The sequence below is a fragment of the Colius striatus genome, chromosome 1 (assembly GCF_028858725.1).
Source record: "Colius striatus isolate bColStr4 chromosome 1, bColStr4.1.hap1, whole genome shotgun sequence".
Taxonomy (NCBI): Eukaryota; Metazoa; Chordata; class Aves; order Coliiformes; family Coliidae; genus Colius; species Colius striatus.
This window is the reverse complement of record NC_084759.1, coordinates 7,553,962-7,565,647: the sequence shown is the minus strand read 5'-3', so window position 1 is coordinate 7,565,647 and position 11,686 is coordinate 7,553,962. Positions and strand designations below refer to the sequence as shown.

The following is an 11,686-nucleotide window of genomic DNA, read 5'->3' as shown; positions in this document are numbered from 1 at the left end:
CGCTCGGGGCCATGGCAGGGGGCGGAGGGGGCCCGTGCGGGCGGGCCCGGCTGCTGGCCGTGCTGCTGGCCGGGCTGCTCGGCGGGACGCGGGGCTTCGGCGACGAGGACGAGCGGCGTTGCGACGCCATCCGCATCGCCATGTGCCAGAACCTGGGCTACAATGTCACCAAGATGCCCAACCTGGTGGGACACGAGCTGCAGGCGGACGCGGAGCTGCAGCTCATCACCTTCACCCCCCTCATCCAGTACGGCTGTTCCAGCCAGCTCCAGGTGAGCCGGGGTCCCTTTTGTGCGGGGGCGGGGGGGACTATGCTGTGGCCGACCGTCTGCCAACCCCCACCCTCATCCGCTCGGCTCAGTCCAAAAGAACCCCCAAAACACCGCAAGTGCCGGCGCCTTACAACGCAGTTCCCGGCGGCCGGTGCGGGGTCTTGTCCCAGCGGCGAGCAGCGGCCCGGGAAGGCTGCGGCTGCTGGAGCTCTCCTCGGTCGCTGCACAACGACCCTCCCGTCCCCGGGCTCCTTCGCTCCTCCTCAACAAGCAGCCCGCGGGGCTGGCCCGGGCTGCGGCTGCCCCGCAGCTTCCCCGCAGGAGCTTCTGTCCCAGGCGACTGCCAAGATAGATCCCTGTCCCCCGCCACGAGCGCGGGGTTCCGTCGAACAAAACGCCGGGACAGAGTTTCCCGGGACAGAGTTCCCGAGTTAGCACGCAGTCCTGCTTACGTTGTCGCGTCGCAGAATTGCGGTTATTCAAAAAGCCGAGAGAACAACCATGTTTTATTACCGTTGTACATATGTACGTGGCCTTAGGGTAAAAGGAAAAGACATTCTGGGAGGATCGTGAACCAAAGTAATTCACTAAATACCTTTTCTGTTTGTTTGTTTGTTAGCTGTAACATCCAGGCAGTGCCTAGAACAGATATATGTGTTTGTTTAAACCACTTCGATTTTTCTTTTTGCTTTCCTAAACTGCACCCTTGAGGTTTAGATCTGGCTAAAGCCCACTCACTATATTGAAATTGATGGACTAAGTGTACATGGAGCTAATCTCGGGGGTGAAATGTTCAGGCTTTGACTTCGGACCACATTTGAACTGCAAGAAGACAACGTTTTTAGTTTGGGGCTTTCTTTTCTCCTTTGTTTTTGTTGTTCTTGATTTATTTGTTTTATGCTGTTTCCTGTTTTTTAAGGCAAAGGACCAAATATTACTGCTAAAAAGGAAAAAAAACCCACCCCAAATTGTTGTATTTTGACCTGTTTTAATTTTTCCCCATCACACTTAACGATGTCTGTTTCTCTCTTCCAGTTCTTCCTTTGTTCAGTCTATGTCCCGATGTGCACTGAGAAGATTAACATCCCCATCGGTCCCTGCGGTGGCATGTGCCTCTCTGTCAAAAGGAGATGTGAACCTGTGTTAAAAGAATTTGGGTTTGCCTGGCCGGACAGCCTAAACTGCAGCAAATTCCCACCCCAGAATGATCACAACCACATGTGCATGGAGGGCCCGGGGGACGAAGAGGTTCCCCTTCATAGCAAGACCTCTTTGCAGCCTGGAGAAGAATGCCACAGCATGGGATCTAACTCGGAGCAGTACATCTGGGTGAAGAGAAGCTTGAACTGTGTCCTGAAGTGCGGCTATGACGCTGGTCTCTACAGCAGGTCAGCTAAGGAATTCACAGATATCTGGATGGCCGTGTGGGCCAGTCTTTGCTTCATCTCAACTGCCTTCACAGTCCTGACCTTCCTGATTGATTCATCCAGATTTTCCTACCCGGAGCGCCCGATCATATTTTTGAGCATGTGCTACAATATTTATAGCATTGCTTATATTGTGAGGCTGACTGTGGGCCGGGAAAGGATATCCTGTGATTTTGAAGAGGCAGCAGAACCTGTTCTTATCCAAGAAGGTCTTAAGAACACAGGATGTGCTATAATTTTCTTGCTGATGTACTTTTTCGGGATGGCTAGCTCCATCTGGTGGGTTATTCTCACATTGACGTGGTTCCTGGCTGCAGGACTCAAGTGGGGCCATGAAGCTATAGAAATGCACAGCTCTTATTTCCATATTGCAGCCTGGGCTATCCCCGCCGTGAAGACTATTGTGATTTTGATTATGAGACTAGTAGATGCAGACGAGCTCACCGGTCTGTGCTACGTTGGGAACCAGAACCTGGATGCGCTGACAGGCTTTGTCGTCGCTCCCCTTTTTACCTACCTGGTCATTGGGACTTTATTCATTGCAGCGGGACTCGTGGCCTTATTTAAAATCAGGTCTAACCTCCAGAAAGACGGAACTAAAACTGACAAACTGGAAAGGCTGATGGTCAAAATTGGTGTCTTTTCAGTGCTGTACACTGTCCCAGCAACGTGTGTCATCGCCTGTTATTTCTATGAAATCTCCAACTGGGCCATTTTCCGCTATTCAGCAGATGATTCCAATATGGCAGTGGAGATGCTTAAAATCTTCATGTCTCTTCTGGTGGGTATTACATCAGGTATGTGGATCTGGTCAGCCAAAACTCTGCACACGTGGCAGAAATGCTCAAACAGACTGGTGAACTCAGGGAAAGTGAAACGGGAGAAGAGAGCAGATGGTTGGGTGAAACCTGGGAAAGGGAACGAGACTGTGGTGTGAAAAAAGAACAACACCCTGATGGTCTGACTGCTCTCCCGTGAAGGACTGACCGTGTGTAAGCATTGCTGTGTAAATCTTGGGAGTAGAGCAGGGAGACGGTTACACAGCCTCTCTCTGGGGAATGGAAAAAAAGTGTTAAAGAATAAAGAGCAAAAAGATCATGCTGCAGATATGATAGCCATAAACCATTGTTGTCCAAAATAGGAAAGCCCAGGGAGGCTTTAAAAGCTGTGAAATATCCAAACACGTTATCTTCCCTTTTTTTAAAGCAGGATGCAATATACCGAAGTCTTTAGCAGCTGAGGGATTATATCCCACAGCTGTGGGACGTTGTCTTCTTTTTCTCGTCTTATAGCCAGTGGAGGAAAGGCAGTCTGGGGCCAAATTCTGGACTGATTTGGGGACCATATCGCAGAAGATGGGCCTCAGTCAGGTGTCTTCTTTCTGAATTCAGCATTGTGAAGGAAGCACTTGTTGAGGGTTGTGCCTTTATGCCCTGGGGAATTTTGTTGCTCCCATATGCTGCACAACTCAGCTCCTCCAATAAATACCAACTGGACTTTCCAGGCCTGAGAGTTACCCATGATGAGTAAGATTCAGTGAGGTGTTAGTGAGGATGATTCTTTAAGTCATCTGGTGGCCTAATAGTAATTTTGACTCATTCTTTTTACCATCTGTAACCTGATCTGAATTGAGGTTAACTCTACCTAGCAGAAATTTGGACCTCCCAAGGTCCCTTCCCACCTGAATTAGTCTGTGGTCCTATCAATATTTCTTACATTTTTTTTTAAAGCTTTACTCAAGGCCTTTGTCAGCAGCAGAGGATTCGGTGGGATCTGGGAAACCCTGTATGGTCCTCTGCATCGATTATCATTATCTATCTGCCTCCATTCCTGTCCCCTCAGGTGCTCCTGCTATTTCCAGCAGACTACTTTATTCTGCTGTATTTAATAGCTTTAAATAAAGTCTTGCGTTATAGTGTTCCTTTCTCCAGATAAAAAGGAGTTGAGGGTCTCAATTCTAGTTTTCTCCAAGAAAGCTTATCTGTCTCTCTCTGGAGACCAGTTGCATGAGGCAATTAAGTCTTAATATATTTCATTCAGTGCGATGGTATCTCTGCCGACGCCAGTCTGGGGAGAAGTGAAACGTTAAGTTCCTTGGCAACCTCGTGTTCACACAGATCAGTTGTATAATTATGTGTGTCAGTTACAATTAAAAGAACATTCTCAGCCCATGACATCACAGCACAGCTGACGGCCTCACAACGATGCTCCGCTTGCTCGCTGACAGCTATGGAGATTGGGGTTTTTTGGTAATATATATTTACATGCAGAGTGTGAGCAGCCCTTCAGTTCTCAGAAATGGCAACAGACATTTCCAGTTTTTGTAACAGGATCCCAAGAGAACAGATCCAACTTCTTAGCAAATGATGTTGTTCCACAGCAACTGTTGAGTTTTCTTATCCTTTTTGTCTGAGGAGGCATCCGTTTGTGCTCTTGGGGAGCCTGAACCTTGTGTCAGGAGCTTGTGTGGCTAATAAGGAAGCTGATGCAACTAGAAATAGCCCAGAAGCACTTGAGAGAACAGTGTTATGATGCTCTATCCCTTTGAAAGACCTTCTGTTTTATCCGTGAACTCTAAAATTTTGCTTCTTTTGTTTCTTTGGGACCTGGTCAGCTGCAGCCGTCCCCCGGTGCCCTGACCAGCATGACCTTCGAGGGCAACTGAGAACAAGCCCTGCTTTATTGCAGTCCTCACTTTTCATACAGGTGCCCTATCTGCTTCCCAAGCCACAATTCATTCCAGTCTTGGCCATGAGCACTAATCTGTCCCAGAAGTGTGTATTGTTTCAATGTCAATGTTGAAACATATGCTAGAGCACATTTTAAAAAAAACAACCAAAAACCCAAACCCCAAACAAACCCTAATTGCAGTCTTTGTGGTTGGGCTCTCTCCCCAGCAGAACAAGTGACTACTTGACACATTCTGCCCACGATGCACAAGCATTGTCTTAGCCAATACTACATACCAGCTCAGCCTTTTCATCCTCTCCATAAAGTCCCTTGCTATTAGTGTTGTGTGTAGCTCTGGTTATTCCTCTGTGAACAAGGAGTTCTGCAAGTAGGAGATCTTCAGATAGCTGAGCTTCTCCATGGTGTGCTCTTTCTACTGGCGCAGTGAGGAGTGTAAATTCTGCAGTTATGTGGTGACTTTCAAGGGGTGAGGACACAGGATGAACCTTTTTCATAGAATGATAGAATGGTAGGGGTTGGAAGGCACCTCTAGAGATCATCTAGTCCAACTCCCCTGCCAAAGCAGGTTCCCCTAGATCAGGTCACACAGGAACATGTCCAGGCAGGTTTTGAAAGCCTCCAGAGAAGGAGACTCCACACCCTCCCTGGGCGGCCTGTGCCAGGGCTCCATCACCCTTACTGCAAAGAAGTTTCTCCTTATGTTTAAGGGGAACTTTTTGTATTCCAGCTTATGTCTGTTACTCCTTGTCCTGTCACTGGGAACAACAGAAAAAGTGTTGTCCCATCCTCTTGACATACACCTTTTAAATACTCGTGTTAATGAGGTCCCCCTGTTAGTCTTCTCTAGACTAAACAGCCCCAAAGTCCTGCAGCCTTTTCTCATAAGGAAGATGCTCCACCTCCCTGATCATCTTGGTGGCCCTGTGCTGGACTCTCTCCAGCAGTTCCCTGTCCCTCTTGAGCTGGGGAGCCCAGAACTGGACACAGGACTCCAGATGAGGCCTCACCAGGGAAGAGCAGAGCGGGAGGAGAACCTCCCATGACCTGCTGGCCACACTTCATGATGCATCCCAGGATGCCATTGGCCGCCTTGGCCACGAGGGGACATTGCTGCTCCTGTTTAGTTTGCTGTCCACCAGAACTTCCCAGTCATTTTGTTGTAAACTCGTCTTGGGATGTGCCAAGGTGTCACGCTCACTCAAGTGTCCTTTACTCTGAAATGGTTTGGATATTCTCCTGAATGATGCAACGCATATTTGACCTGACTGATTCAATAAACAGCATTTTAAACCATGGTATGTACACAGAAGTGAATGTGAAGTAGTGCCTTGTTATCAGATGTCTACATCTCTTCCTGTGGACTGTGTCAGGTGGATGTCCCGAGTGATTTGAGACATTTGGAAGGGAGTTGTATAAGGATGGCACTGCATAGCCTTTTGAGGGACCTTGGGTGATGTTCCATTACAAAGTGTGAGGGACTTACTTAAATACTATGAGGGTGGCTGAGGAGAGGCACCAGCTGCTGCCGTTCCTGAAGGAAGATCCTTCCCAAGCATTCAGGAGGATGCTACCAACCCAAAGTGAGATTAGCTGTTGCAACAGAAAAGCCATTCATCCACATGCATGTATTCACCTTGCTCTGCCTTGGGGCTGAGTGAAGAGTCACAGCAGATACCCACTCGTGGTAACTGCCAGGTTATCTGCAGCTCCTGCGTTCTCTCGTTTCACTATTGTTATAAATTTAAAGCCAAATATGTGTGACTAATCTTTTATCTCAGAAGTGCAGTTGCTGTGGTTATACAACTAGAAACTTTGCAGCAGTTACCTTCCCTGCACAGTCCCTGCTCCTTCCCCACCCCCCTCAGTGTGGGCTCTCCTCACTACGGGCCTGCCAGAGAGGTACAAGCATTGCTCTTACATTAAACTGACAAGTTAGCTCCTTTTTACTGAATTTTAAGGAAACACACACTGATTATTTTGGGGTGTACAGAAAATATATCTACTTCTATGTATGTACTGTAAATTTCTAATTTATCACTGTAAAAAAACCAAACCAAACAACTTTGCTATTTAATTTTATATCAAAATAAAATTTTAACCGCTGTGGATAACTGAAGTATTCCTGGCAGCACTCACGGGTTTGGGAAGTTTGTTTCTTCAATTACCCTCAACATTGTTGGAAGTGCTTTTTTCCCCCCCTGAAGGAAGAAGGACTGAAATGTTCATGCTGCATTGAAGGGATGCTCCAAACAGGTTAATCCAGCATGATTTGGATCTAAACGTGGGCTGTGAGAAATAACTGAGAACAAAACATCATTGGGCAGTGGTGAAAGTGTGTGCACACTTCATGTTTCAGGACAGAAACCCTGCAAAGACAGTGCACAAGTCCTGGCTGCTGGCTGGGGATGCAGCTGGAGCTTTGAGCTTGCCTGAGCATGTTCCCAAAACAGCGCAAGAAGGAAGCACAACCATCCACTGCCATAGCAATGCAGTGATGTGTCTCCTGCTCCTGGGGAGAGCAGAGCCCCCTGTAAGGCTCCCTTTAATTTCATGTGTTATGGAATACATGCATCCAGCACTGTGCTGTGTGTTAGATCTGGGCCAGGTGGTAGAGAAGGTTGGTATCACCACCTCCCAGTCGAGGATATAAGAACTATTAGTGGCTTCTGCAAGGGACAAATTCTGGTCTTCATGCTTGAAATGAGTTCACTCCTAGGAGTTAATTTCAGCCCTTCAGAGAACAGATTCAATTGATTGTCTACTTTTTTGGTTTTAAGTATTCAGCTTGTTAATGCTCCACGTACTTTTCATTCCTTTTTGTCACTTCTGTGTGCACTTAGCGTGTATGGTGACGGTGAGGGATTCCTTCCTTTTGTGCACAGCCCTCACCCATTACTCTGACACCGATTGTGATATTAGTCATCATCTAAACTCACTTAATGGTCTCCATCATGAAGCATTCTGTGTGTGGGATGACTTAATCAGCATAATGTTCTTCTAATAAGAACTGAAATCAGACTAGAGTGGATAATAGGGTGTGCTCTAAAGAAGAGCGAGAGCAGGAATTATCACCTGTGTATCTATAGCTAATCAAGTTTTGAAGAGCAACATCTAAAACTGGTAATTAGAGTGATTTACTCATGCCTTTGGCAGCCATCACTGTAATGTTCTCAGGTTGGTGATTAATGAGATCTCTGAAACTTATAATTAGGAGTCTTTAATATAGCTATGCAGTTAAATGTAACCAACAATAGGAAAAGGGCTTCAGGAGGAGGGAGTAGGTTTCCCTTCTTGTCATTGGGGCTGTTCACACCAACAGAGATCCTCAGGGATGGCGTTGAGGATGGTGTGGGCTGCTCCAGGTCTCTCTGATGGCCAGTTACACACATCCTCCACATCATGCATCTCAGAGCATCCCTGTGAAATGACATCAGATTGGTGGAGTGGCTTCCAGTGGGGTACAAGCTCCTTGAGGCACTGGGATGACAAATCAGCCCAGGTTTGTGCATAAACGAGAGTATGTCTCTGCATACAAAACTCACAGAGAATAAAAGCCTTTTTGAGGACTTCTTGTTATTGTTTTACTATTTATGTCTGGGTTTTTTTGCTTGTTTGGTTTTGTCCATTTGTTTTTTCTAAAGGTGTCTTTAAAGACCACAAAAGTTAAGGAGTTTGTAGTGAAGGAGACCAGAGTTCTGCTGCCAGAAGCATCCTAAGCTCCAGCAATGTGAAAATATGGTATTGTGAGACCCTGACTTTGGTGGTGGAGTTTCCACCACACTCAATTCATTCTCAGCCACTCAGTTCCATAACTGCACCACATTTCCAATCCTCCTTTGTTTTGCCAGTATGACTATTTGTGGCACCGCACTGCAAAGCACATCAGCAAAAAAAAAAAAGATCTGGGTTAAAAGTAAACATCAGTGGTTTTGCTTTGTTTTATGCTGGAGGTTTATTTTTACCTCAGGTCATGTCAGCCATCTGGTTCATGTGTCGGCCCCACCAAGAGCTGTGCTGGCACAGCGAGGCAGCACAGATTGTCAGGGGGGCAGGGGTCTGGCCTGCATTGCTTTGGCTCCTGTAGGCACTATCCTGCAGAACTGCCCCCCAAGCCCTCTTGTACCATCATCCCCATGAGGCCAGAGCTGCATCTCCCCGCAGGGATGCAGGGATGGGTGAGAGACAAACAGTGAACTCCCCAACTACTTCCAGCCTCCCCAGTCTCAGCTAAAATAGTAAATCCTTCAGTAAGGTTGTTGGTAGGTCCTCAGATTCAATGCTTTGCCTGGGACCATCGAGTCCAGCTTTGAACTTCTCACCTGATGGTGAAAGCCCCACTGCACAGCCCCATAGCAGCTTTGCCACTGATGCTCCATAGAGGTCTTTTTGGTGCATTTGGGCTAATTGGCTCATAGCATACACATGGATCTGCAGCCTCTGTCTCAACCTAAGTGATGTTTTAACCAGGGTGACAAACACTAATGTGGTTTGGATACAAAGCAGAGCATCTCTTCAAGCCTGGAAAGCCAATGTTGGCTGCAGCATTGAAGAGGCAGAGCACGAGACAGGCCAGAGTTGCATTGTGCCACCCTCCTCCTGCACCTCGCTGAGAAGAGTGGATGAGACGATGGGTGCAGATCAGACAGCTTCCAGGGTGGTGCAGAGCTGGTCCAGCAGATCCTGTATCACCAGTATTTCCTGCAGCTGGGTAATAATCTCCGGCCAGAGGATGCATCCTGGCAGACTCAGCTGTTGTAACAGCTTTTGTATTGCTAACAGCCAGATATTTTGTTTCACATCTGGGAACAGCCTCCCAAACAGTCACCACTGAGCTGGAAGAGCACAAAGATGGCTTGGAGGGTAGAGGCAGCAAATGAGGACTCACGTGCTAAGGTATCCCTGACAAACTGTGGACCTATTTTCCCAGTTTTGGAGAGGTGCAGGGATGTCCTGCATGCCAGACGTTAGGTGCAACACCAGAGGAAACAGGTTGAACTCTGAACACAAATATTATTGCACTGCAAAGTTTTCTGTGATTTGTAACTTTTGATTTTGTTGCTGTGTTTGCTTGCCAGAAGCAAAAGTGCTGATTTGTCAGATCCATTTCAGAGGGCTGGGAAAAGGGAGACTTAACTTTATATTTGAACATCTTTTAAAAAAGAGAATAGTCTAAATCATGAAAAAAAACAAACCAAAACAACTCAACCCAATTGCCTATGGCTTGTCGATAAGGTAAGTATCTTCATTTTCTGTTTCCATCAGCATTTAGCTAGTTTCCTGCCTGGTTCTCTCATTTCCTGAGCTTACTCGGAGGAAAGGAAAAACATCCTTCCTGCAAAACAGATGCGAATCCTTTGACGCTCTGCTTCTACAGCAGCATGGTTCTCCCACGTAGCACATTACTATGCAGAGAAACAGCCTGACCTTAAATGTTTTAAAGCATGAAGTGAAGCATTTTCTTCCGAAGCAACTCGGAGACGCTCTCACCTGAGCACTCGGGAAGGGGCGATGAGCGAGGTGCCCTGGAAAGGCAGGAGCTGAGCGTTCGCGTGTCGGGGCTGCGGCCGCGTGTCGGGGCTGCGCCGTGCGGAGGGAGCGGCTGACACCTAGCGGCACCGGCGCCCTGCCCGCCGCTCACCAACCCCTCACCAACCCTTTGTGGTCAAAGGGCCAAAGGGCTACCTCTCCCCTGCTCTGGCAAGGAAAGCTGCAAGTGGCAGAAGTCAGAGGCACGTGTACTCTGAAAAGCACAGTCTCTTCCTTGACTCCACTGGAGTTTAAAAGAAAAAGGACTAGGAGAGCAGAGCAGAACAGAAAGCCTCCAGCCTGAAATGATGGACCACCTTCTTCTGCTGCCATTTGGCAGTGGTGGGAAAAAGCTGTCAGGCCCCAGGCACAAAGCAAAAAGCATTTGAAGAGTCATGCACAAGAGAACTGCAATAAAACCATAGCACCTTTTTAAAAGGTAGAAAGTGTAGGCAATGGGGAAGAGGTGTTCTCAGAGGAGGAGGAAATAGCAAAGCCAGTGCTTGGTTTGCTGTGGGATGAGCTGGATTTTTGCTTCTGTGAGCTCATGAGTTCCCTTCCTTTCCAACATACCCAAAAGCTGCATGTGCCTCTGCCAGAGCCCAGCCAGTTTTGGGATGCACCAGTATGCTGAACAGGGCTTCTTCCCTTCTACCTCTCCTCAGGGTATCAGATGCTTTTTCTTTTTTTGGCTGTGAAAGTCCAGTCTGAGAGATGTGGGAACTAGCCCAGTCTTCCTCACTTGTGTAGGCTTTCCAGTAGCTGTGTATCTGCAGCCCCACAACTCCATCCCATGGCCTGGGCTCCCATCAGGCATCTGCAGCCCTGTTACCAAAATCTGCTACCGAGCTGCTGTCTCATGTCACAGAGGAGATAGCTCTGCCATGGTGGACTAACAGACAGCACAGGATCCAAGAGCTGCCACAGCTGCTGGGACATGAGTGATGATAGGATGAGAGGAAATGGTCTCAAGTTGTGCCAGGAGAGGTTTAGATTGGATATGAGGAAGAAATTCTTTATTGAAAGGATTATCAAGCATTGGAAGAGGCTGTCTAGGGAAATGGTGGAGTCACCATCTTTGGAGATATTCAAAAGACATGTAGGTGTGGTACTGAGGGATATGTTTAGTGGTGAATGTGGCACTGCTGGGCTAATGGTTGGACTTGATGATCTGGAAGCTCTTTTCCAACCTAAATGACTCTATCATTCTTGGTACCAGGCCATGGAAAGGAAAGCAGCGTAAGGGTATGCAAGGAGTGTCTGGGACCTCCGCTCCTCCCCAGCTCTGCTAAAGCAACTGAAGCAGAAGGAACACAAGTTTTTAAATGCTTAGCCTTGAAAGCCTTTTTCTAAAACCCCAGAAGAACCCAACTGGCCCCCTAGAGACAGAAGAAAGACCAGGATATCTGAGGATCTGTTGGCCCAGGGAGGCACACAGAGTGGAGCAAGCAGGATAAAAATCCCCATGTGAATAGATTCACACCAAAAATAAAACCTGGCATTTCAAATCCCCTTCCCTACTGCACCTGTTGGCTCATCATTATTCATTTGAGGACAGAAAGAGGTTCCATCCACAAGGAAAGGGGAAGAATCTGCCTTATTGAAAAACAAAAAACCAGACTTCAAAGTCTTTTCTCCATCTAGCTTCTGTAGCTCATCAACAAATCGAAGCGTAGATTTGATTGGTTTTTTAGTTAATGCAGACATATACATAGATAGCCTTTAGAAATTCTTGTCTCAGAATCATATTCTTAATGAAGACAAAGCTCA

At 47.3% G+C, this 11,686-nt stretch overlaps 1 protein-coding gene across 1 annotated transcript; it reads left to right on the top strand.

Annotated features, from left to right (window-relative positions):
* On the top strand, positions 1 to 6,501 carry FZD4 (frizzled class receptor 4). The gene is made up of 2 exons (XM_061991149.1): positions 1 to 272; positions 1,308 to 6,501. Exons 1-2 carry the CDS (start codon positions 12 to 14, stop codon positions 2,634 to 2,636), a joined length of 1,590 nt encoding a protein of 529 aa, XP_061847133.1. The 5' UTR covers positions 1 to 11; the 3' UTR covers positions 2,637 to 6,501.
* Positions 6,502 to 11,686: the final 5,185 nt, after the last annotated feature.

Bases quoted from the DNA above. Each gene is read 5' to 3' on its own strand.
- FZD4 (XM_061991149.1), top strand. From the start codon at position 12: ATGGCAGGGGGCGGAGGGGGCCCGTGCGGGCGGGCCCGGCTGCTGGCC. The intron at 273-1,307 runs GTGAGCCGGGGT...TCTCTCTTCCAG, and splicing joins GCTGTTCCAGCCAGCTCCAG to TTCTTCCTTTGTTCAGTCTA.